Genomic DNA, 27,674 nt, shown 5'->3' on the forward strand with positions numbered 1-27,674 from the left:
TTGTGGACATTTAATGCAGCAATTGCAGTCTGGCCAATGTGAACAGAGATAGCAGTCACTTGTGCATGACGTGTGCCTGCTTGAATGAATAAGTGTGTGTGTGTGTGTGTGTGTGTGTGTGTGTGTGTGTGTGTGTGTGTGTGTGTGTGTGTGTGTTTTTCCTGTCTTTGCTGAAAAACGCTTTGGCCAAAAGTTCAGTGTGCAACAGCCTTCTCATTATGTCTGTATGCAACTCAACACGTCAGCTTTATGGTACTCTATCCTTTTCATAATTGTTGTTATTACTTCATCCCCTACCGCCTAATGGTAGTTTCACTGTCCTTCTACTTATTTCTGTAATGCATACAACAGTATGCACATAAACATTTCACCAGATTTGCCATTTTCGATATACTCTTTCACAGGCTCTGCATAACAATTATCTGTCGTTTGTCAAAGTTGCTATTTCAATGGATCTCCCCTTTACAGGGTCATACCCTGTTCCTTCCTGTTTCGCTTACACACTTTTGCTACTGTGTAACGTGCCTACAACACCACCAGGTGGTGTAGGATGTAGAGGTGGACAGTGATCATAATATTCTAACTTATCAGTGTAAGTCTGACGCTGGGTTTATTGCTTGAAATAAGTAGGGCCGAATAATAGGCTGCCGCACTCTCTGTTCAAAATGAGGATGTGCAAACGATGAGAGGCAAAGATTAGTAGAGATTCTTATGTCTATGAAGAGACCTATGCACAAGGCTTACAACACCTTGGCTAAATATCTGGCGGAAAACCAAAAAAAATTCTGGTGCTATGTAAAACTGCTAAGCAGGTCTAAGACTTCCATCCAGTCACTCGATGATGAGTCCGGTTTGACAGTAGAAGATAGCAAAAGAAAGGCCGAAGTTTTAAATACCAAGTTTAAGAAATAATCCATGGAGGAGAATCATACAAATGAACCGTCATTTGACCATTGCACGGAGTCCTGTATGGATGAGATAGTAATAAGCATCCTCAGCATAGAGAAACAACTGAAAGAGTTGAAAACAAGTAAGCCACTAGATCTGGATGGAATACTATTTCCGTTTTACAAATGGTACTCTACACTCTGGGCCCTTACTTAGTTTGCATTTATCACCAATCTCTCAATCAGCACAAAATACCAAGAGACTGGAAAAAGTACAGGTGACTCCTGTATATAAGAAGGGTAAAAGAGCGGACCCACAAAATTACAAACCAGTATCCATAACTTCGGTTTGCTGCAGAATTCTAGAGCATATTCCGAGTTTAAATATAATTAATTTCCTCGAGACTGAGAAGTTCATGTCCACGAATCAGCATAGCTTTACAAAGCATCGCTTGTGCAAAACCCAGCCTCCTCTTCTCTCACACAATATATTGCAAACTATGGATGAAAGGGCCACAGGAAGATTCCATACTTCTAGATTTCTGAAAAGCATTCAACACAGTAGTGTGTTAACGAAGGTATGTGCACACAGAACAGGCTGCAAGATATGTGAATTGTGGCTGGTTACTGTGCCCCCACTGAGAGACTATCTGCTCTCATAGACCAACACCTTCAACCTATTTCCCAGAAACTATCCTCCTATATAAAAGATAGCAACCATTTCCCCAACCGAATCTCCACAGTTCCTCTCCCTTTACCACACGACGCCCTGCTCATCACTATTGATGCCACCTCCCTGTACACTAACATTCCTAATGCCCATGGCCTTACTGCTACCGAACACTACCTTTACAGATGCCCTATGGATTCCAAACCTACAACCTCCTTCCTAGTCTCCATGAACAACTACATCCTCACCCACAATTACTTCTCCTTTGAAAGCATTGCCTACAAACAAATCCACGGTAACGGCTATGGGCACCCGCATGGCACCATCCTATGCTAACCTATTCATGGGCCATCTAGAGGAATCCCTCCTAAAAAACCCAGAATCCTAAACCCCTCACCTGGTTCAGATTCACTGATGACATCTTTGTTATCTGGATTGAATGTGAGGACACCTTATTCACATTCCTCCAGAACCTCAACAACTTCTCCCCCATTTGCTTCACCTGGTGCTACTCATCCCAACAAGTCATCTTCCTAGATGTTGACCTCTGCCTCAGAGATGGCTACATCAGTACCTTCGTCCATATCAAACCTACTAACCACCAGCAATACCTCCACTTAGACAGCTGCCACCCATTTCATACCAAGAAATCCCTTCCGTACAGCCTAGCCACCTGTGGTCGTCGCATCTGCAGTGACGAGCAGTCCCTCTCTAAATATACCGAGGGTCTCACTGAAGCCTTCACTGACCATAATTATCCTCCCACCCTTGTACAAAAACAAATCTCTCGTGCTTATCTTTCCAGTCTCCCACCAGTTTCTGAAGTCCCACAGTCCGGCCACAGAGAAGCATTCACCTCGTAACTCAGTACCATCCGGGACTGGAGCAACTGAATTATATTCCCCGTCAGGGTTTCGATTACCTCTCATCGTGCCCTGAAATGAGAAATGTCCTACCATCTATCCTTCCCAACCCTCCTACCGTGGTATTCCACCGTCCACCGAACCTACACAATATACTTGTCCATCCTTACACAACCCCTGCTCCCAATCCCTTACCTCATGGCTCATACCCCTGCAATAGACCTAGATGCAAGACCTGTCCCATACATCCTCCTACCACCACCACCTACTCCAGTCCGGTCACTAACATTACCTATCACATCAAAGGCAGGGCTACCTATGAAACCAGTCATGTGATCTACAAGCTAAGCTGCAACCACTGTGATGCATTCTATGTAGGCACGACAACCAACAAGCTGTCTGTCCGCACGAATGGCCACCGACAAACTGTGGCCAAAAAACAAGTGGACCACCCTGTTGCTGAACACGTTGCTAAACATGATACCCTTCATCTCATTGACTGCTTCACAGCCTGTGCCATATGGATCCTTCCCACCAACACCAGTTTTTCTGAATTGTGCAGGTGGGAACTTTCCCTGCAATACATCCAATGTTCCCGCAACCCTCCTGGCCTAAACCTTCATTAGTCACTGTCCTCATCCATCCAGCCCCTCCCTGTTCCCATTCCAGCGCTACTCAGCCGTCATTTCACCGCCACACCAAGTCTTTTAATTTCTTTCCTTTCTGCTACTTACTCCCTCCGCACCTTCTCTCCTACCCTCCGTCTAAACTGCAACACTTCGCTGTCTGCCACTCCCACCATACTATCCCTCCCCCTCCCCCTCCCCCTCCCCGCCCCAGCCTCCTCCTTACCCCCACCTAGTCGCCACTCCCATCTTGCACCGGTGCTGCAGCTCGCAGTGTAGTTTCAGCTCTCTGAGACTGCAGGTGTGTGTGTGTGTGTGTGTGTGTGTGTGTGTGTGTGTGTGTGTGTGTGTGTGTGTGTGTGTAGCATCTCCGCTATATGGTAAGAAGCAACTTCCCTTCTCTCGTATTGTTACATTCCATCCTGGATTTTCCATTGTTCGAAAATGAAAATGTGGATGAATAGGAAAAACAAACCCGTAATGTTCGGATACAGCATTAGTATTGTCCCGCTTGACACAGTCACGGCATTTAAATATCAGGACATAATTTTGCATCAAATTTTTACAGCGAAATCAGAAATCTTCAGTCGGATGATAAAATGCCACGAAAAGCAAAAGTGACTATGTACCACACTTACCAATGCTTAAGTATGGTTTAGAAACATCTACCCACTAAACAAGGACCTCAGCAGAATTAAGACAACAGAAATGAGTTTCATTAGAACTATGAATCACAACAACTAGAAAGGACAAAACCAGGAATGAGATGAATATAAAAGTAGCTGGTAATGAGGTTCCTGTTACCACTTTCATAAAGAAATGCATGCTTCAGTGGTATCAGCAGATAATGGGACTGAACAGTGAAAGCTCTGCCAATGTGAACCTAGTACGAAGAAGACCATGGGGAAGACCAAGAAAATGTTGGATAGAAGTCTCTACAAAAGTAAGATTAGACGTGGAGGAGAAAGGACACAAATGGGAAGTTTTCCTGCAACAAATATGTATGAAAACAGAAGGAGATGGTGAGCACTTGTACACCACACCCGGGAAACTGGAGTTGGAAAATAATAATGATGATGAAGAACATTGCAGTGCGATATGAAATGGAACGAGCATGTGAGGGTTGTGGTAGGGAAGGTGAATGGTCTACTTCAGCTAATTTCGAGAATTTTAGGAAAGTGTTGTTCATGAGGCTACATATAGGACGCTAGTGCTACCTATTTTTTAGTTCTTCTCGAGTGTTTAGAATCCACACCCTGTCGGATTGAAAGACAACCTCGGAACAATTCAGATGTGAGCTGCTAGATCTGTTACCAGTAGGTTAGATCATCATGCAGGTGTTACAGACATGTTCTGGAGCGCAAGTCGGAATCCCCTAGAAGGGCGCAGACATTCATTTTGAAGAACTAGAGAATCGGCATTTGATGCTGACTGCAGAACATACCTATCGTTGCCAACACATATTTCACATAGGAACCCAGAAGATAAGATACAAGACATTAACGCTAATATGGGGGCATACAGACAGTCGTTTTTCCCTCGTTCAATCTGTGAGGGGAACAGGAAAGGACACAAATAATTGTGGTACAGAGTACTGTCCCCCACGCACTGTACGGTGGCTTGCTGAGTGTGTATGTAGATGAAACAACCTATTTAGGATCATGAATTTGCATCAACTGCTAAAACCCAGTAAATTGAACTGAAAGCCAAGATATAAGCATTTCCCTATATTATCAGCACTACATCTGATTGCATCAAATATTTATGAACTACTTTAAAAGGAAACTGAACAAAAAGTGAACAACTTACCTTATGTGCTTTCAGAGATGAATCATTGCAAGCAAGAGTAACATCAACAAATGCCTCATTTCGCAACAGCTGATGGAATACCGATGTCATATTTGACTGATAGTTGTTCCAGCGAAGGCAGTAATGTTGACCTGCCATGCTGAACACAACAGCAGTCACTGTAACATGCAGAAGTATTACAAGTTAGTTTATTCAATTATTATTTACTAACTTAACAGTTCAGCTGGACAATTCTCAAAACAATCTCGGAGACAATGCCTGTAGTGTTGTCTTGTGCAGTGCACTGTGAAAAGTGAATCAGACACCAAGCTAGGAAAAAGTCTGCTTTTTGATTTTTTTTTTTTTTTTTTACATAACATCCTAATTCAATGCAAAGAAATTTAAGCTTCTCATTGCATTTCTGTGCAAACACCACATCTCAAAAGTGATTATTTGCATGACTGTAAACATTATTTTTTCACGTTTTCATTTCCATAATACACAACTATGAAAAACCCATTTTATGTACACATAATGTGCACCAATACATCTTATTTTATTGTACTTGAAAGTCATAACCTAACATCAATGTTACTGAATAAATGACATTACGTTTGGTAGTTTACATTTCTACAACATTTACTATTAGAGCTGTACCAAAGTCCAGGGAAGGAACTATCAACAAAGTACAACGAACTAAACATACAACTGGTGAAACAATTTTTCCTAACAATGTATCAACATCATATGACAAGCAGCATGTAAAAGCTTGAAGTTCCAAAGGAGTGTAATCAGACACAGAAGAAAGATTATGGGCTTAACAGGACTAAACTACCTGGTTATTGAGTCCGTCAATTCACAGGGAATAGGACAATTGACAGCTGCAGGGTCTGTGACCATGTCACTGTGGTTGAAAATGTATGTGACAGAATTATTAACCACGTGACTAAAAAGTGAGATAAAACCCAGGCAGCTAAACCTGTATCCAGTCACTGAAGGATACAGAAGGGCCATCTTAGTCAGTACAACTAAAATGGGGCGAGAAATTAAAATGGATTGAGAAAATACAGACTGTACAGACCGGAGAGCTAATCACCTTAAAACATAACTGGATAGACAAAAATCTACTCATGAAGTGGCAGCAGGAGAAAACTCACAAAAAAGTACTGGAAATGTGCACGCTTTCAGAGCCAGTGACTCCTCCTCGTGGCAGAAGGGTTGAAGTGAAAGGAAAAGGAATGAAAGAAGAGGGGTGGCAAGGTTTAGGAGATGGGAAGAGTTACAGAAAAGTTGCCAAGAACCCCGGGTCAGGGGAGACTTATCAAGCAGGATAAGAAGGAAAGACTGACCCTCGGGACTGCACTGGATGAGATTCAGAAACCTGAGAGCTTGATGGTAGAACACAGGGTAAAAATCATGATTGTTACTGACAAACCTGGAGCAACAATTAACAAGAGTGGAAAGCTAAAAATGCACTGTACTTGGTAGACAGGCGAGGGGAGGGGAGGGGAGGGGGCAACAGACAACTAAATAAATAAAAGATATAGAAAATTAAAAGGGAGTGAGGAACAGAGAAAGTTACTACAAATATATGCTGACACAAAACAAACTAAAGTAAATTTAAACCAGTTGGATGCCAAGAACCAAGCATATGTCGCAACACCAGTTCCAGTCCTTTGCCTTTATACCTCTTCCCTTACCTTCTCTCCTGCCAGGAGAAGGAGCCACAGGCTCTGAAAGCTTCGACACTTCTATTACTATTGTATGAATTTCTCCTGCTTAGTAAATAGATTTTTTAATGTATCCAATTATTTAGCCCGAGGCCACTGTAGAGAACACCGCAGCAAGAGGTACTCCCCCAACAACCATCCCTAACATCAAACGTGGACACACATTAAATTTTGTTATACATTTTTTTCTCAGAAAATGTAAGACTTCGGTAGCTGCTAACCCATCTTTCACAAATATCTGAGGTTGTGAGGTTGATTGCTTCTCAGGTTAGCCTGCAGGGCACACACAGCGACAATGTGAGCGATCACAAGGTCACTGCCGTAGCTGCACTGTGGGGGAGAGTCCATCTGATGCAAAAGGAACTCATGGGTAAGACTGGAGTAACCAATATGCAGTCAGCAAAGTACTAGGACATCTTTCTGAGAGGCCTGAAGAGAAGTATGCCAGGCCTTCGTGGTCCCCTTGATCACTCTCAGTCAATAAGCTGATCATGGTAAGCTCCCACTGCATATCCCAGGATTTCAACATCTGATGTTGCAATTGTAATCTTACGTCACTGTCTGGTACCCTGAGCTCAAGTTCATCTCCTGTGGTTGCTTCTTTAGCTAATTTGTCAGCAAGTTCATTTCCTGGAGAACCCAAGTGACTCAGTGTCCAGATGAACGTTACTGTCATTCCAGAGCTGTAGAGGTCAACCAACATGTTTTGGACGTTAGCGACCATAAGTTTTTTGTTTTGGCATCTGATGGAGTCACTACAAATCAGGTTAAGACCTTTGTGGCAAAAGTTTTAATGTACTGCAGAGCTCTTGATATGGTGACCGACTCTGCAGTGTGTACAATGCATGCACTTGGCAGAGAATACTTCTCATGCCCACTTGCAAGTGCAAAAGCAAAACCGACTCTATCGATGACTTTTGATCCATCTGTGTAAAGTTGAATAATCATGGCGAACCAAATGGAACAAGCATCTGAGAGTGATGGGATCAGTGCTTTTCTTAGGTCCGTCCAAACAATGGCACTGTGTCAACACGGGTAGGATTGTGGATGCTGAGGAGGAACTCTGAACACACACCAGAGGAGACAGTTGGAAGTCCTTGCACTGAGCTTCCAGTTGTATCCCATCTGGTCTACCTATTTCTGAGCAATTCGTAAACAGCCTGAACTGTTGATTGTGAAGCAGAGTCGAGTATCACAGATGAGTAGGCATCTCAAAGACTGTAGGCATCTCAAAGACTGTGACTGCATAATTTGCCATGTGTTGCTGGCATCTGACCCCTCAATGATGGGACACCTGGTTACACCAGGAGGCTGGATACAGGGCTTCTAAGGAAGGCTCCACTTGCCAACCATACAGCACTGTGGTGGAAAAGGTCTAACAAGCTCAGTATTGATGGTTTTACCAACCTGTAGGCAAACTGTGAGTAGCCAAGTTGGGATACAATCTAAACATTACAAAAAACACAGAACTGTGCAGGTAGCACCCCAGAAGCTGCTGCTGAGAAATCTGAAGGTATTAAGTTTCCTCATGCAATCTACCTTGAGCTGGTGTACATGTGGTAACCACGTAAGCTCAGTGTGAAATAAAAGGCTTAAAAATGTGAAAGTTTCAATGGATTCAACCAGCTGGTTCCTTAGGTATAGACCTGGGCATGGATGCACAATTCTGTGTTGAGAAAAGTGCACTAAGCTATTTTTGATGTGAGAAATTTGATACTCACAATTCAGGGCCTAATTATGTGCTTTTGTATGGCCCATCAAGTTGGTGCTCTGTGGTGCACAATAATGGAGAGCTATAACACTGTGAAGATGAGATTGTGGGTCCCCAAGCAGTCATGATACCACTGATTGCAATGGTAAAAAGGGTTACACTAGCACCAATACCTGAGAGACTCAGTTTCCTGTAGGTATTGGTTGCTGAAGTTTGAACCTATCCAGAATCAGGATTGTCAGAGGGACAGAAAATTCTGGACAAGAATGAGTAAACAGCCCCAGAAGTCCCCCCACTTGTGCAGTGTAGACAGGATATGATGGCACCAGGTGGTACTGTGTGTCTTCTACAGATCAAAGAATACAGTAGGCTTCATTGCTTCTGTAGCATGTATAATTGTGCCAACAGCATCTTGTACCACTCCTTCGATATCCCTCTTTGAATGGTTTCAAAAGATGCTCTGGAGGTGAAAGTTTGCCAGTTGGTTTTCCAAAGTAATCAATAGGAAAGCTATCTCTGTTGGAGAAGGTGCCATGAATGAACCATTGGATTAATGATGAGATGCTCAGGCTGCAGACTGTAATATCTATGGCTGAGTTCCATTGGCCATACTGAAATGTGTTGCAGCTCTGGGGTTCAGGAGGCAGATTTCAAATTCTGAAATTAATTGCTCTATTACCTGATCTCTGCTAGATGTGGTTTGGCTGCCCCACGAGCAATTGTGGGCATTGAAGTCATGCAGTCGGAGGAAGGGAGGAGGCAACCATTCCAACAGCTCATGGTATGATATAGATCTGTCTTGGGGTTGACACGTATTACATACTGTTACCCTAACTGACAAGTAGACATGCATACCAAGACTTGTAATATAATGGTTAGCAGCACCAACTCACTGAAAGTATCAGTTTGAATGAGTGTACAGAACCATTGAGAGGCCCTGTTGGTGTTAATGAAATTAATACAGTAGGATGTGTAATTTTTAATAGTAGGGAGTTGGGTTTCTTGAAGGATGTCTCCTGAAGTGCCATGCCAACTGCAGAGTAAGTAGAAATTAATTAATGAAGTGGCAATGGTAGTCTTAGTTACAATGAAGAAACGTCACATTGGGATCTGAGAAAGTAGCGAAGGAGAAGTGGGACTATGAATTACTTTACTGGAGAATCGTACTCCACAAGAATGCGTTGTTCTCCATCTGTATTCACAGGCTTGAGCCCCAGCAGAGGGACGGGAGGGGGTGAAGGAAACGGGACTGACTGGAGCAGCGGATTCAGCTCTAGTTTCGATTTATTCTCATCTCTGCGAGGTTCCAGTTTCTGTGAGTATTTTCCCAGCTTGAGTTTGGGACAGAAGAGGACCCTTCTTTTCTATGTATGACCTGACACCCGCCGCTTGGTCAGCTACTGGATAGTGAGAGACTAATGGTCTGTTTTGTCCTGGGAAGGAGGCACCTTGACAGATGCCCCCTTCCCTAATGATGCCAAAGTATAACCAAGCAACTTCAGCCACAATGGGGCGGAGTCCATCCCCTGACTGAGAACTGTTCATCGTACCAGATGTGAATTTTGCCAATATGTTTGTAAAACATCACACCTTATCGATCAGTTGGAGTGGTGCAAACTTTTTCTTGGCATCTTGACAAGAGAGGTGGTCAAATGTTTTATATTCCAGGATTCTCTTCTCCCTCTTGAAAACAGAACACATAGGTGAACAAAGGGGATTGTTTTCTGGGCATTTACATATGTAGGGGGCTTTTTGCAAGGGCTGTCCTCATACACTGTCTTGCCACACAACCCACAAGTAGCCTCATTACTACAGCGGAACGACATGCGTCCAAAACCCCTAACACTCAGATCATCTCACAAAGACAGAAACAACATGGAGCTGTAGGCCTCTGCATTAAGACTATTGCTTTCTATCTGCTGAGACGACCCTGTTGCTATAGCCACTGGTATGGATGGGTTTGATCAGTTTCACTACAGATCATCTGGCCTGATGCCACTCACTCCAATGGGCACCACTCCACCACAGCAAAGGCTACCTGGCACAGTAGCCATTGCCCCCAAGTCCCTCTGTCCCACGTTGGATAGATACCTACTCCTCTGTATACATGGGGAGATGACAGTTTAGGCATCAGCAGGGCAAACCCTGTCCTGTAAGGAGGCTACGACTGTGAGGGTACACTGACACCTCCCTCCCCCCACACAATGGATGAGCTACTGTCTTGGATTTTGGGTGTGAACATAAATCCATTCTAATATTAGCTATAGAAGGTCATGGCACACGGTGGATAGATATCCAACAAGTAAGGTGCCCTTCCCCAAACGGGCTGCATTCCAGCCTGAAGGGAAGGTTCTGAAATAATTTAAAACTGATGGGTGCCCTAATTATAGTCAAGTCGTCAATGTAAAATATTCTCTAGAAATAGGACTTCTTTTAGTTGCCTTTTATGGCAGACATGGAGCAACAAGATGTATATTCCAGCCCCTGACACTACCAGTGAGACAGAAGAAAGGAGATTCAGAAAACAGGATGGAGTCAATCCCTGAGAACCAGCCACCAATCAGTGCTTCACGTATCACCCAGGGCTTGATAATCAGCAAACTCTCATCATGCCCTGAGACGACAGGTACCTTATTTAGAATCCTAATCACAATCTTTAAGTTGTATTGCGTAAACCGCCCAAGCTACACAATATCTGATGCCATCCAAATGCTAATTTTGTCCCAAATTCTGCACCTTATGGGACATTCTGCTGTGGATGACCCAAGTGAATGAACTTTAACATCTGGTTGCTGAACAGGCAACACATTGCCTGTCAATGAATAACCACTGCTAAGAAGGCACAATCATGGCTATCCTGTTGTTGAACATTTTGCACACCACAAAGCTTCAAAGACTATGTGCAAATTCTGAAACCCTACACCTCCTCAACTTCTCTGAATAATGTGAAAATTGGTGACTGTAGATACAGAACAGGGAAAGCTTCAGAGTTAGGAGAGGTTAGGATGGGGGAAACAAGTGGCTCAGCAGAAATAGCAAAATGATGATTACCTATGGTGAAAAGAAAGAGAGAGAGAGAGAGAGAGAGAGAGAGAGAGAGAGAGAGAGAGAGTGTGTGTGTACTTTAAGACAACAAAAATCTCAAGAGGCTAACAAAATTTTCTGGGCTGTTGCTTGCATCTACGCATCACTCATCTGGAGAGAAAACAAAATCTTTGTACCTGAAACGAATGCAGAAGAAACATGTATCCTTCTGCTACTAACTGTACAAAGATCGACATAGACAGGGTGCAATTCTTTTTTAGAAACAATATGTTCCCACAGCCATGAAATACAGTGGAACCTCACTTAACAAGCACCTCCCATAATGTGCAATTCACATAACACACAAAACAAATTGTAAGAAAGTTACTCTTTTTAACAAGCCATATTTCGCGTAACAAGTGACGATGACAGTGTAACATCATCAGCTGTTCACACGCAGTAGGGGAAACATTCAACAATACGAACACCTTTCACTGTTAGCAGCAGCATCTGAACTATATATTTAGTATGTACTGCAGTCTGGGTTTAGTGCTCTTTCTGCTATCATCTTAGTGCAGCCTGTGATCACACATTTTTCTAAACTTGTGTTTACACAGTGTTTTTTGTGTGCAAACTTTAATAGCCTTCGTAAAAATGTCCCCGAAGATAAAGCAACAGAACACAACCATAAGGAAAGAAAATGACCTTACAATGAAATGTAAAATCATTGAAAAATGCGAAAGTAGTGTGAGTGTTGCTGACTGAGCACGCACATACAATCGGTCTGCATCAACTATTTGCACTATCCTCAAGAACAAGAACAAGATTAAGGAAATAGATGCTTCGAAGAGACTGACAAGAGTATCTAAACAAGTGTTTCGTATTCTGGACAATGTCGAAAGGTTGCTCCTTATATGGATAAATGAAAAACCAATTAAAAGGCGACACTAACAAGAACATCATTTGTGAGAAGATGAGAATGAATTTCACTGGCCTCATTAAGAAGACACCAGGACCATCAGTGGCCAATGAAGTGTCCATGGGAAGCCATTGTTGGTTCGAAAAGTTTAAGAGAAAAACCAGCATCCACAGCGTTGTGAGGCACGGCGAAGCAGCCAGCAACTTCACAATGCTCCAATATTCTGAGGGTTATCTGCCACAACAGGTTTTTATAGTGATGAGACAGGTCTGTTCTGGAAAAAGATGCCGAAGCATACCTTTGCAACAGCAGCAGAGGAGAATGCATTGCCCGGCCAAAAGCCAATGAAAGACTGCCTCATAGTGCTATTATATACCAATCCAAGCAGTGATTTGAAAATTAAACCACTGCTTGTCCACACTTCTTGAAGGCTTGTGGAGTTTCTGAATGGTCAAGTCCGGAAGAGGAGGTTCAATGTGATGTGGAGGTCTAAGAACAGGCCTGGGTGACATGCGATCTTTTTTGTGATTGGATCAATGAAGTGTTTGGTCCTTTGGTTAAAAAAAAATTTGCTCGACATGAATCTGCCACTCCATGTCTCGCTTGTTATGGGCAATGCTCCTGCCAATTCTCCAGGCCTGCAAGACTACCCCGTTGAAGAATTTTGATTTATCAAGATCCAATTTCTGCTCCCCAAAACCACTCTGTTACTCCAGCCTATGGTCCGGCAGATTATTTTTAACTTTAAGAAGCTCTACTATAAAGCACTCTTTGAGCATTGCTTTGAGTTGATTGAAGCTACCAATTTCACTCTCAGAGAGCTCTGGAAATATCCCTTCAACATCACTGCCTGCATCAAGATGATTAAAAATCTGTGGGAATGGGTTACCAAAAAAACTCTCACTTCTGCTTGGAAGAAGCTTTGGCCAGAGCGCATTGTTGAATGTGAGTCTGAGGCCACAGCATGGAACTAGAAGTGGGAACAATCATATCGATGAGCTTGTGAAAGACCACAGCCAAGAAATGACCACTGAAGAGCTTATGAAGATACAGTGTGTTTCACAGCAGCAGGTTGTGGAGAGGGGTTCTTCAGTGGAGGAGAAGGCAAGTGAAGCAGCAATCTTCTGGTGCACTAAGAGAAATGCTGAAAGCATGGGAATCAGTTGCGTCATACATTAAAATCATCATGCCAATAAAGCAGAGGCTAGTTGCACTACAACTTTCACAATAATGCTGTGTTGCACTTTTGCCAAGTGTTAAAGCAATGGCAGAAGCAAATGACTACAGATAGCTTCTTAGTAAAAAAGAATTAGTTATGTATTGTGAATAATAAGTACATAATACTGTATGTATAATTTCACTGAAATAAATTGCTTGAATAAGGTAAGAGTTTTAGTGCTTTTTCTGCATGGAACACATTATCGTATTTTACCTTAATTTTTATCGGATAAATTTTTTCACTTAACGAGTGTTTCACACTATGAGTAAGATTCTGGAACAAATTATGCTTGCTATGCGAGGTTCCACTGTATTTTGAAAATCAAATATAAGCATTTTGTATTTGTATTTTATTACAAAAAAATCCAGGGAGTGCTGGAGGACAACAACGGCGACTCTCACCAGGGTCTTAACTGAAAGAATTTTTTGGGTGTTTGACAATGAGATTTTTTAAGTGGTTTGGGTTGTAAATTACATACATATACTAATTGTACTGATTTAAATGTTATAAATATTTTATATTTCATATGTAAAATCTAGGATGGAATGTAACAGTATTACGAAAAGGATAGTTGCTGCTCACTTTACGTCAAAGATGCTGAGTCAGATAGGCACGACAAAAAGACTGCAGGAAAGTGAGCTTTTGGGCAATAAGGCCTTCGTGAGAGATAGACAAAACACACACACACACACACACACACACACACACACACACACACACACACACCTCATGGAGCGCGGAGGGGGAGGGACAGCATGGTAGGCATGGTAGTGCTGCTTGTGGGAGCATAAATGGATGAGGTGGAGAGAGGGTAGGACAGCTAGCTGCAGTTGGGAGGTTATACGGACGGCCAGCAGGAGGGTTGGGGTGGGCGGAAGGAGGTAAGCGGGAAAAGAGAGAAATAAAAAGATTGTGGGTGCGTTGGAGGAATAGAGGGTTGTGTAGTGCTGGAATGAGACAGGGAAGGGGCTAGATGGGTAATAAAAATGACTCGTGAAGGTTGAGGCCATGAGGGTTACAGGAACATAGATATATTGCAGAGAGAGTTCCCACTTGCACAACTCAGAAAAGCTGATGCTAGCGGAAAGCATTCAGATGGCACAGGCTGTGAAGCAGTCATTGAAATGCAGAACGTCCTGTTGGACAGTGTTCTCAGCAATGAAGTGGGGCCAGCTGTTTCTTGGTCACAGTTTGTCAGTGGCCATTCATGCAGACAGACAGTGTGTTGGTTGTCCTGCCCATGAAGAATGCAGCACAGTGGTTGCAGATTAGCTTGTAGATAACATAAGAGGTTTCACAGGTAGCCCTTGTTGGGAAAGGTGATGCTTATGACCAGACTGGAATGAGTGGTGGTGGGAGGATGTATGTGACAGGTCTTGCATCTACCTCTCTTACAGGGATATGAGCCATGAGGTAAATGGTTGGGAGCAGAAGTTGTGTAATGATAGACGGGGATATTGTGTGAGTTCAGTGTGTGGCAGAATACTGCTATGGGAGAGGTGGCAAGGATAGTGGATAGGACATTCCTTATTTCAGGGTATGACGAGAGGTAGTCGAAACCCTGGTGGAGAATGTGATTCAGTTGCTCCAGTCCTAGGTGGTTCCGAGTCACGAGGGGAATGCTCCTCTGTGGAAGGACAGTGGGACTTTAGGAGGTGGTGGATGACTGGAGAGACAGGGCACGGGAGGTCTGTTTTTGTACAAGGTTGGGAGGGTAATTACGGTCTACGAAGGCCTTAGTGAGACCCGCCATGGGTGCGACAATCACTGGTGGTTACGCTGTAAGGAAGTGACTTTTTGGTGTGGAATGGTGTCAAAGTGGAGGTACTGCTGCTAGTTGGTAGGTTTGATATGGGCAGAGGTACTGATGTAGCCATCTTTCAGGTGGAGGTCAATAGCGAGGAAAGTTGCTTGTTGGGTTGAGTTGGACCAGGTAAAGAAAATTTGGGGAAAAGGTGTAGCGGTTCTGGAGGAATGTGGATAGGATGTCCTCACCCTCAATCTAGAATAAGACGATGTCATCAATGACTCTGAACCAGGTGAGGGGTTTGGACTTAGAAAGATTCCTCTAGATGGCCCATGAATAGGTGGTTGGCATAGGACGGTGGCATGCGAGTGCCCTTAGCCTTACCCCAGATTTGTTTGTAGGTAATGCCTTCAAAGGAGAAGTAATTGTGGCTGAGGATGTAGTTGATTAAGGGGACTAGGAAGGAGGTTGTACGTTTGGAATCCGTTGGGCACTGGGAAAGGTAGTGTTCAATAGCAGTAAGACCATGGGCAATAGAGACGTTAGTGTGAAGCAAGGTGGCATCAATAGCAATGAGTAGGGCACCGTGTGCTAAAGCAACAGGAACTGTGGAGAGTTGGTGGAGGAAATGGCTGGTATCTTTTTATGTAAGAGGGTAGGTTGTGGGTAATACGCTAAAGGTGTGTGTCTACAAGAGCAGAGATTCTCTGAGTTGGGACAAAGTAACTGTCCACAATGGGGTGTCCTGATTGGTTGGGTTTATGGACTTTACCAAGCATGTAGAAGGTAGGAGTACCGGGAGCCGTAGCGGCGAGGAGAAAGATGGACTCTGGGGAGAGGTTCTGGGATAGAACTAAGCATTTGAAGAGAGACTGGAGATCCTGTTGGATTTCTGGAATGGGTTCACTGTGGCACTGTTTGCAGGTGGATGAATCTGACAGCTGGCGGAGTCCTTCTGCCAAGTAATCCTTGCAGTTCAAAACAACAGTGGTGGAGCCTTTGTCAGCAGGTAGGATTATAAGGTTGGAATCAGTTTTTTGGTGATGGATTGCAGTTCCTCCTGTGGATGTCATGTTAGTTTGCATGTTGAGGACTTTGGGGAATGATGCTGCGCAAGGTTCGAGGATAAGAAATTCTGGAAAGTTAGCAGAGGTGATTAGCAGGCAGTGGGGGGAGGGGGGGGGGGGAGGCACATCACGGTTGGATGAAGGAGTGAACTCAGTAAGGCAGGGTTCAACATTGGTTTTTTATTGAAACTGATTGGTAGAATTGATGGCAAAAAAGGATTGGGGGAAGGAGAGGTGGTCTTTAACACATGCTGCACAATTTAATTTGCGAATGAGGCAGAAGGTGAGGCCTTTGGTAAGGACTGATACTTCTGCAAGGCTAAGGCTTTTTGAGAAAAGGTTCATGACTGTGTTTTGGATCTGTTTATGTTCTGCATTCTGTATGGTGGTGGGAGGTAATTTTTTAGGACAAGGTATATGTAGTAGGTCTGCGAGACAGGGCTTGTCAGCTATGCGAGGTTTGGAGGTTGTTGCAGAGGTGTTTTGAATAGTAGTAGTCCAAGGTGGGAGTAGGAAGGGAACAGGGTCGAGATTATTTTGAGGTGGCGTTTGGAACATTGCTGTTGTTCCTGGAGGGCAAGCGTTTTAATGTGTGATATGGGAACCAGAAATTTGGGATTGTATAGCAGAAGAATTTTACAGATGGAGGAAACTATTGCAAGGAGGTTTGAAACTGATTGATATGATTTTGCAGGATTATGTTGGCAAGGGTTAAGGACCAGATGGAGGTCATTGTGGAAGGAAGGGTGGCGGTAATCCATTTGGAGCGATTCCATGAGCAAGCAGCAACACAGGAACAGTATGTGGGGCTGGGTTCTCGCTAGGGATAAGGAAACTTTTCTGTACTGATGCAGACGGAAGGAGTAAGGATTCATGGTGAAGAATAAAAACGTGTAGAAATACATAAATAACATAGAAATACGCCCAAAAAATTTGAAAAAATGAACCCAAACACATGGGAAAAGCCACGAAAAGGAAGAAATGGATGAAGTAGAGGGAAAAAAGATGAAATCTGATAGTGAAAGGTGAAAACCAACTGGAATAGGCGTGAAGACAATGAGATCAAAAGAAAATAAATAAATAAAAAGATTGTAGTGAGGGTTATGTGTGAGAAAGGGGGACAGCAGATGTGACCAGATTAGGTGATAATGTGTGCAAACTCGAATAGAGAGGAGGAGTTGGAGATGGGGAGGGGTTGGTACGGTAAGATACGAATTTGTGTGTCGCAGGAAGGTACGAGAAATATCACGCGAAAATACATGACAGTGAGGCAGGAAGAGTGATCAGTTTGAAGATATTGCAGTAATTATATTGGCAGGAGTAATACTGGATGCGAGATTCTGCACCAACAATCAGCGCAGTCTTTTAGTTGTTGGTTGCGCGCGGCCGAGACAGTTGATACAGTGGGACTGTAAGTACAGCATGAAATGCAGTTTGCAAGGCAATGAGAGAAACACAGGAAAGAGAGAAAGCAGGACAAACACTGAGTATCGGAGCATTAGAAAATAATGTCAAAGGGAAACAGCACTGGGTTAAGGTATGGAAGACAAGCAGCACGGCAAAATTCAATAATGGAAAATCCAGGAGGGAATGTAACAAAATGATGAAAAGGATAGTTGCTACTTACCATATAGCACAATGCTGATTGCAGATAGGCACAACAAAAAGACTGTTGGAACGTGAGCTTTTGGCCAACAAGGCCTTCGTCGGAGAAAGACAACATCCACACATTCACTCATGTAACTCTCACATATTTTATATGTTTTTATTTAGAAATATCAGTATTGCATGTAGACCATTCTTATATTATATTAACTGGTTTACTGACAATAAATAAATGTAACAATGATGCTGGTGAAACTTGCATATCAACGCAATTCTATTTTGTGCCCCATTATCATTATTCTGGGAAGATTCTTTGAGCTGCAGATACAGTTCCTATATAATACACAGTTGGTATGGACACAGTGGGCATTCTGTAGAGTGCTTTTTTGTGTCAGCATTTCTTTTAAAGTGAATCATGAGGTGTTTCAACACACTGTCGAGCGCAATTGGCCCAACAGGCAAAGCTGAAATGTTTTTGTTCCCCTCTCCCCAATTAGTCGATGTGGGCTTTTGCTGAAATTAGTACCTCCGTATCTTCAGGGGTTGTTTACAACCCTCTCCACTAGTTTCCATGCAGATGTGACGTTTGTGGCCTCTCAAGCTCACTGTGCACAAATATGTCTCACTTATGGAGGTATGTATTTCTGGTTCATCAGAGTTGTTATTTTGCTCAGTTGATAGATGAGTAATGTGAATTTGTGAAAATATACAGTATTGTGAGCTCGGCCTTTCAGTCACTGCGCTGGGGTACTGCTGAAGATGATGAAGGAAGAGACGACAAAACAAGGAATTTTTATTTGGGAAGAGAGAAGAAGATCATGTGGGTCAAAAAGCCATCTCGGAAAAGACATCGTACGGGATCTCACAACGTCATCGCTCACCTCTCTGGAGTCATAGGAATAAGAACACTGAAAGTGCAACTGAATGTTGGAATAATTTACTCACTGGTGACATCCTTGACACCATTGTCAAATACACAAATCAATACACTGACACTGAATAGTTTCTCCAGAGAAAGACATCAGTTCCACAGATGTAACTGAACTAAGGACATTTAATGGTTTGTTGTACCTTCCAGGGGCATACAGAGGGAATCGTCCAATTCTGGAGGAACTACAGGGGACTGGAGGTGACGGTGTCTAAAAATTCAATCTCGTGATGAATCTCAAAAGAGTCGGATATATTGCCTTCATTTTGAGTACCAAATTACAGAGCTCAACAGAAAGAATTTGACCAGGTAGCTTCTGTTCGTGAAGTTTTTGTAAAGTTCATGGAAAATTGTCAGATGTGCGATTGCCCTGGGGATAACATCACAATAGACGAAATGCTTCCTGGTTTTTGTGGTAGACGTGTTTTTAGGCAGTAAATACACTCAAAACCAAATAAATATGGATTAAAACATTTTGCTTATGTTGATACTATACTTATACACACAATGAACATGGAGATCTACGTTGAACTAAAGCCTGCAGGTCCTTTCTGTGTAAGCAATAATCCAACTCGAAGTAGTGCGACAAAGGGGGTATCATCCAACTCAGCATAGTTGCCACATTTATTCAAAATGGTGGCCATAGATGTGACAACATCACACTGACGTCATGCTGGGAAATTCATATTTTGGCAGGAATATAGGTCAACTGGGCTACCTCCAATAACCGGCCTCCACCCCCCTCCTGCTTGCCCCCATCTGGAAAATGGCAGGAAAAGGACTCAGTTGGTGCTGGGCTGCCAGGTAGTATGGACATAAGTCTTTGTTGTTTTGTGTGATGTGCAGTATATTGCTTATGCTAGATGTGGGGTGGATATTTTCACTATTCATCTAGCACTGGAGAGTTGCTCCAGCCTGTCTATCCAATAGCCGTATATGGAAGGATAGATGATGATGGTAATAGGACAGCAAGGTACCACTGACGTACAGGGGGGTAACCTCCTGCCGATCTACAAGTGAATACCTGCTGCTAGGAGGAACATATGGGTGGATAATAATTATAATATTGTAACAGGAACCCACCGTGCCCCCCCCCCCCCTTCTTTTGTGGTTGCTTGGGATATAGCGCAACTGCGCGTCTACCATCCTGCCCCTATATACAGGACTACTTTAGCAACATCATTTGAGAATGAAACACACTTATACGTGTTCCAAGTTGCATTCTAGCCAACAGAAACACAGGAAATACATTGTATGATATGTAGTGCTCATTATCTCACGTGAACATAGTGTCTCAAGACGAAAAAGAAAACTGACTAGCCACCTCCAGTCTAGCCTAGCATCATCTACCAAATGTGTTTTGTACATGAAGAGCCGGCCAGCCAGGGAGTTGCTGCTCACCAAAGGCTCAGCTAATCCTCTATTTCCTACTACCCCAAGAACTCTTACTGCCATCTGTGGTACATTGGGGCCCGGCTCGGCCTAATTCCAGTCCAATCCCTGACATAGACCCCTCAGTTTAAAAATTCTGAAACTGTGATATTTTGTCAATACACCTCAAATTTATCACATGAAATATACATTCCTCCCATTTATACAAGTTATTTTTGAAGATAGAAGAAATCGGACCACGTGTGCATTTTCACGTCAATAAAAATTTCATTACTTGTTGTGAAAATCCTGTACATCACTATGTCATAGGCTATATTTCCTGTAACAAGGAAAATTTCCCATCGCACCCTCCCTCATATTTAATGGTGAGAGGGCCCAGAGGACAGCCCACCAAAAACTGGAAACAGATCAAGCATGAAAACAGTAATAAGGTGTACTGAACTATCAAAAAAAAGTAAAATAGAAACATTCAATGGTCTAAGGACAAGATGTGCAATACAGGGAATCTTGAAATAGCAATGGTGTCGTAGTTAAGTGGTAGCGGTGTTGGACTGCCACGCAGGCGACTCGCGATCAAAACTCACTGCCACCAACTTACATATCAGGTAAAGTCCACAAAGATAAGATACGGAAAATTAGTGTTCATAGGGATACATACAGGTTGTCTTCCCTTCCTGTGTTTGTGAGAGGAATAAGAAAGGGAATGACTAGTAGGACTACAGGATACCCTCCGCCACACACCGTGCAATGCCTCACAAAGTAAGCATATAGATATAAATTTAGTCTCTCTATTAAAATGTCAGTCCATTCATTTATAGGCAATCAAAGAATGTTGTCTCTTATTTAATGAGAAAACAAAAGACGGAACTTCTGCTGTTGCTGATGGTCTCTCTGTACAAACCTTCGTATTAGCCCCAATTTTCTCACTGCAGTTATTTCGTGAGACGTATGTGAGAGGCTGTAATCTACATCTACATCTACATTTATACTCCGCAAGCCACTCAACGGTGTGTGGCGGAGGGCACTTTACGTGCCACTGTCATTACCTCACTTTCCTGTTCCAGTCGCTTATGGTTCGCGGGAAGAACGGCTGTCTGAAAGCCTCCGTGCGCGCTCTAATCTCTCTAATTTTACATTCGTGATCTCCTCGGGAGGTATAAGCAGAGGGAAGCAATACATTCAATACCTCATCCAGAAACAGACCCTCTCGAAACCTGGACAGCAAGAGCGCCTCTCTTGCAGAGTCTGCCACTTGAGTTTGCTAAACATCTCCGTAACGCTATCACGGTTACCAAATAACCCTGTGACGAAACGCGCCGCTCTTCTTTGGATCTTCTCTATCTCCTCCGTCAAACCGATCTGGTACGGATCCCACACTAATGAGCAATACTCAAGTATAGGTCGAACAAGTGTTTTGTAAGCCACCTCCTTTGTTGATGGACTACATTTTCTAAGGACTCTCCCAATGAATCTCAACCTGGTACCCGCCTTACCAACAATTAATTTTATATGATCATTCCACTTCAAATCGTTCCGCACGCATACTCCCAGATATTTTACAGAAGTAACTGCTACCAGTGTTTGTTCCGCTATCATATAATCATACAATAAAGGATCCTTCTTTCTATGTATTCGCAATACATTACATTTGTCTATGTTAAGGGACAGTTGCCACTCCCTGCACCAAGTGCCTATCCGCTGCAGATCTTCCTGTATTTCGCTACAATTTTCTAATGCTGCAACTTCTCTGTATACTACAGCATCATCCGCGAAAAGCCGCATGGAACTTCCGACACTATCTACTAGGTTATTTATATATATTGTGAAAAGCAATGGTCCCATAACACTCCCCTGTGGCATGCCAGAGGTTACTTTAACGTCTGTAGACGTCTCTCCATTGATAACAACATGCTGTGTTCTGTTTGCTAAAAACTCTTCAATCCAGCCACACAGCTGGTCTGATATTCCGTAGGCTCTTACTTTGTTTATCAGACGACAGTGCGGAGCTGTAGTGAACGCTCTCCGGAAGTCAAGGAAAACGGCATGTACCTGGGAGCTTGTATCTAATATTTTCTGGGTCTCATGAACAAATAAAGCGAGTTGGGTCTCACACGATCGCTGTTTGCGGAATACATGTTGATTCCTACATAGTAGATTATGGGTTTCCAAAAACGACATGATACTCGAGCAAAAAACATGTTCTAAAATCCTACAACAGATCGACGTCAAGAGATATAGGTCTATAGTTTTGCGCATCTGCTCGACGACCCTTCTTGAAGACTGGGACTACCTGTGCTCTTTTCCAATCATTTGAAACCTTCCGTTCCTCTAGAGACTTGCAGTACACGGCTGTTAGAAGGGGGGGCAAGTTCTTTCGCGCACTCTGTGTAGAATCGAATTGGTATCCCATCAGGTCCAGTGGACTTTCCTCTGTTGAGTGATTCCAGTTGCTTTTCTATTCCTTGGACACTGATTTCGATGTCAGCCATTTTTTCGTTTGTGTGAGGATTTAGAGAAGGAACTACAGTGTGGTCTTCCTCTGTGAAACAGCTTTGGAAAAAGGTGTTTAGTATTTCAGCTTTAAGCGTGTCATCCTCTGTTTCAATGCCATCATCATCCCGGAGTGTCTGGATATGCTGTTTCGAGCCACTTACTGATTTAACGTAAGACCAAAACTTCCTAGGATTTTCTGTCAAGTCGGTACATAGAATTTTACTTTCGAATTCACTGAACGCTTCACGCATAGCCCTCCTTACGCCAACTTTGACATCGTTTAGCTGCTGTTTGTCTGAGAGGTTTTGGCTGCGTTCAAACTTAGAGTGAAGCTCTCTTTGCTTTTCGCAGTAGTTTCCTAACTTTGTTGTTGTACCACGGTGGGTTTTTCCCGTCCCTCACAGTTTTACTCGGCACGTACCTGTCTAAAACGCATTTTACGATTGTCTTGAACTTTTTCCATAAACACTCAACATTGTCAGTGTTGGAACAGAAATTTTCGTTTTGATCTGTTAGGTAGTCTGAAATCTGCCTTCTATTACTCTTGCTAAACAGATAAACCTTCCTCCCTTTTTTTATATTCCTATTAACTTCCATATTCAGGAATGCTGCAACGGCCTTATGATCACTGATTCCCTGTTCTGCACTTAAAGAGTCGAAAAGTTCGGGTCTGTTTGTTATCAGTAGGTCCAAGATGTTATCTCCATGAGTCGGTTCTCTGTTTAATTGCTCGAGTTAATTTTCAGATGTGCACTCAGTATAACGTCACTCGATGCTCTGTCCCTACCACCCGTCCTAAACATCTGAGTGTTCCGGTCTATATCTGGTAAATTGAAATCTCCACCTAAGACTATAACATGCTGAGAAAATTTATGTGAAATGTATTCCAAATTTTCTCGCAGTTGTTCTGCCACTAATGCTGCTGAGTAGGGAGGTCGGTGAAAGGAGCCAATTATTAACCTAGCTCGGTTGTTGAGTGTAACCTCCACCCATAATAATTCACAGGAACTATCCACTTGCTGTCCTATTACCACTACCACCTATCCTTCCCACACAGGGCTATTGGATAGGCTGGCTGGAGCAACTCTCCAGTGCTCGACTAGTAGTAAAATATCCACTCCACATCTAGCAGTTATTGATGAAACTGGATGGAGTTACTGTCTTGTGATCAATCAATGGCAATTCCAATTGTTTAAACAAACAATATCCTGCATGGCATAAAAAATAATAAAGACTTATGTCTGTCCTATCCAGCATTGACTTGGGTGTTCACGTGAGGATGAGGGGTATGTCAGCTATAGTACAGCTAGTGGCAGGGTCTCCCATGCCAGACAGGCATCAGTGGATCAACCTGGCGAAGCGTGTCCCATAAAGCCTCATTTCTCTGACATACATTCCCATAGACCCTCCCTAATCCCCCAGTGTCTCGCTTGGATAGTTAGCTGCAACAGGCAGAAGAAGTGCTTTGATGATGCAGCACATTTTAGCGAGTTTGACCCAGATAAACTGATGCTGTAGTGTTCTTCAGCACGACAGTGTGCATAGAAACAGCTACGTGAAAAATCCTTGAAATATGCATTTATATATAAAAGCCAACTTCGGAATTTTCCTTGTGTGTGACCACGTGTCCAAGAATCGTGTCGATTTGAAGTTCTAGATTCACATACCTTACTGTTTGCGTTTCTGCTGCATATTCTTTCAATGACTGTATCAGTGCTTATTTGCAGTGTGATACGCTGAGAAATTTCAAACATTTGTGACTGCCGCGATAAACTCGTTCTGTTACCGTCAATTATAGGATTAAACTTAATTATGCTCTTTCAAAATTTTTGAGAATATTAGGCCTATCCTCTATCAAAACAGTCCTTCTCTAACTTCTTTGTACAATTATGTGAGAAATCTGTTAGTTATGAGAATTTTCGGATGCTTGCAAAACTACATTTTCTTAAGTTCCTGGTACAAGTGTTTTGGATATGTAATTTATTTCAAAGCAAAATAGCATTTGTGGTTCACAGTTCTCTCAAAGATTACATCACATCACCCCTCAATTTCATTGTATATCAACAAAAATAAATGTGTATTTTTTAAATTTACGGAAGTTAACATTGTCCTTTTGCATAATCATGAACAGTCTGTATAAAATCAGTGTTTGTGATACAGTTGCTGTAGCAGGCATTCTAACTAACATATTGTGTTACATCATCTTCTTAGAAAGGAGTAGCCCTACACATTATTTACAGTTGTCGTAAATTAACTCTGTTTTGAGTTTGCTAACAACCAAAATTAACCTCTAAATGTTTTAGGAAACTAGTAATTTTTACCACAAGTTTGGGAGTTGCAGTATTGATACAAATCTCATTTTGCATATTTGCTTTGATTCTTATAGAGAATTGATAACTTTTTAGCTCAACAGACTGAAGGATAATCAGTGAGCTTAACTTAAAGTTATCTGTACACTGCCCTGTAATACACTGCACAAGCCAAAATGCAGCCCCATTGTGGATGCTATTCTCGAACACGGGATGAGTAGGTTGACGTTTGTAAGCAGCTGGAGATCACCTTGACTACTTTCAACCAATTGGCAGCTGGAGATCACTGGGTGATGGAAGAGCTCCTGAGAGTCGCGCACCTGTCGTACCAGTACCAAAGGTACCTCAAGTACTATCCTCTCCTGTAGATATGTCTCAAGATACATCATTACTCATCCACTTAACTGCAAATGGCATGTCAATGGTAGATCTATGCATCCTGTATTTGTCTGGTGGCAAGAGGAGGCAAACACAAAAGGGTAGGAACCTATTAATCGTCGGCAGTTCAAATGTATGACAAATGATGTACCCCATAGGGAAATGGCAGCAAAGGATAACAGGTGCACTCTGTGTGCATGCCTTGGGGGTCTCATTCGACATGACAAAAGAGGCTATTGCAGCAGCCAAGGAGGAAACAGGGTACAATCAACTACAGAACATGGTGCACATTGGAACAAATGATGCCCGTCGCCCCGACCCCGAGGCCATACTTGGGTCATTCTAGCGACTGGCAGAGAAAGCTGAGAGGACTTCATAAAATCCTCACTAGAATATCAACTAAGCCAGGAGGCACTCTAAGGAAAGAGGAGGATTGGTATACAAGGACAGCATGTGAGATACTGGATGTGCTGCTTGAGACTCACTTCCATCAATGCACTCTGGCAATTAACACAGAACAAGTCTCTATCAGGTACTGGTTTATAGGTAAGGAGAACTGGGAATCTGCCATATACATCCAGAAGGCGACTGGAACATTTCCACCATACAAGCCACCAGGTGCTGATGGAATCATTTCGGCTCTACTGCCACGAGCAGGAGAGGGGCTAGTTAGATTCCTACCCAGACTGTTTAGAGTCAGCCCAGTAGCAGGAGTCATTCACATTGCTTTGAGGACAGTGGAGGCTGTCTTCATTCCGAACTTGGGGAGATCTCATCACACCAAGTCTAAGGATATGAGACCGAAGATTCTATACTTTCTCATAAAGACATTAGAAAAACTAAGGAGGTTAATTAAGGGACATTCACATGAGAACCAGTGCACATTAACCAGGCAAATCAAGTAAAGCAGCACTTCACCAACATGTTGGGAAGATGGAAAAAACTCTGTGCATCTTCTTGGACATTGATGGGGCTTTTAGTAATAGTATCATCAAATGTGAGGTTAGAGCTGCAGAAGAGCATGGTATTAAGACACCACATGCAGATGGCTTAAAGCTATGCTAAGCAGATGAAAGGTAGAGGCCACCCAGATGCATGAGAAACTGGCGATTAACACCACTAGAGAGTGTTCGAAAGGAATGGTTTGGTCCTTGCTACTGTGGAACCTAGTTGAGAATGAACTCATTGAAGAGTTAAATACTAGTGGTTATTTTTGCCAGTGCACAACTTGCTATCAATTCACCACTGTATGCAGATGGAGACACAACAGCTCAGAGCTTTGCTTCACCACTCATTCTGTGGCATTGTATGAGAGGAATGGTACATCATGAAACGTTACAAAATTGCAAATTCATTCACAGATTTCAGAAGAGGTTTTAAGTAATTTCGTAACTGAGTGAGTCTTGACATTCGAAATGAGGCACAGATTTTAATGTAGAATAAACACAGCCTGTGTTGTGTTTTTTTTCCCATATTTTGAAGGGTTGCATTAGTTAGTAGTGCAGTGAAACTGGCAAGTGCCAAACCTTGGGATTTCCCACTGATGATGATTTGGTGAATGTCGGTGCTCAACAAAATTAGCATCAGAGCCATTACCGAGACTCAACAAGTAATTTCGTTGTTTGGGCGGAGGGGGGGGGGGGGGGGGGGGCGTGTGTTAAAAGGTTAAATCCTATATACAGCCTGCCAAGCAGCACTTACTCCCATCAATGTGGTTGGTATGGAGTCCACCATACCTGTGTAGTTGACTTGAGTTGCTGTCCACCCCTTCCAACCATTATGTTTCCCACTGATTTACAATTCTTTTGTCAGATAATGAGGTATGGCATGCAAGAGGACAGAACACTGATGTACAACAACATATTGACCTGCTTATTTCGCTGCTTTTGCCAGCTATGTAGTTTCTCTGTACCCTGATGTGTCCAGATACACAGCAAAAGACCACCTCCTTGTCTCACTGCTGTAAGGAATCATGGACGGACTGAATCACCTGGTCTACTGAATACATTTGGCGGACTGCTTACAGCATACAGAGTGTCAGAACAGACAAAAAAACCTTGTACTGTGAAGCCTCTGAATCCAGCACAGCACTGTCATAATGCCATATAACTCTGCACAGTAATTTGTAAATTGTTCTGAACGGCATACTTGAAAAACACTTTTGGGGACAACAGCTGAACAACTGAGGTCATTCCCTTGCTGTGATTCATACATATAAACAATAATAAAACTGTGGTACACACTTAAAATTGAAGAGAACTGACTTGTAGAAACATGTTCTGGGGCACAAGTTTTCTTGTACTGCATCAGGCTTTAAA

The 27,674-nt window shown here is 42.8% G+C and overlaps 1 protein-coding gene across 1 annotated transcript in view; it reads right to left on the reverse strand.

The window, feature by feature from the left end:
- LOC124606535 (protein bric-a-brac 1) overlaps positions 1-27,674 on the reverse strand; it is a 281,528-nt gene that overhangs the window by 198,392 nt on the left and 55,462 nt on the right. The window contains exon 2 of the mRNA XM_047138519.1: positions 4,856-5,013. Within this exon, the coding sequence (XP_046994475.1) occupies positions 4,856-4,993 (138 nt within the window). The 5' untranslated portion in view covers positions 4,994-5,013. The remainder of the gene's footprint in view (positions 1-4,855; positions 5,014-27,674) is intronic.

Source organism: Schistocerca americana, chromosome 3, assembly GCF_021461395.2.
Source record: "Schistocerca americana isolate TAMUIC-IGC-003095 chromosome 3, iqSchAmer2.1, whole genome shotgun sequence".
Classification (NCBI taxonomy): domain Eukaryota; kingdom Metazoa; phylum Arthropoda; class Insecta; order Orthoptera; family Acrididae; genus Schistocerca; species Schistocerca americana.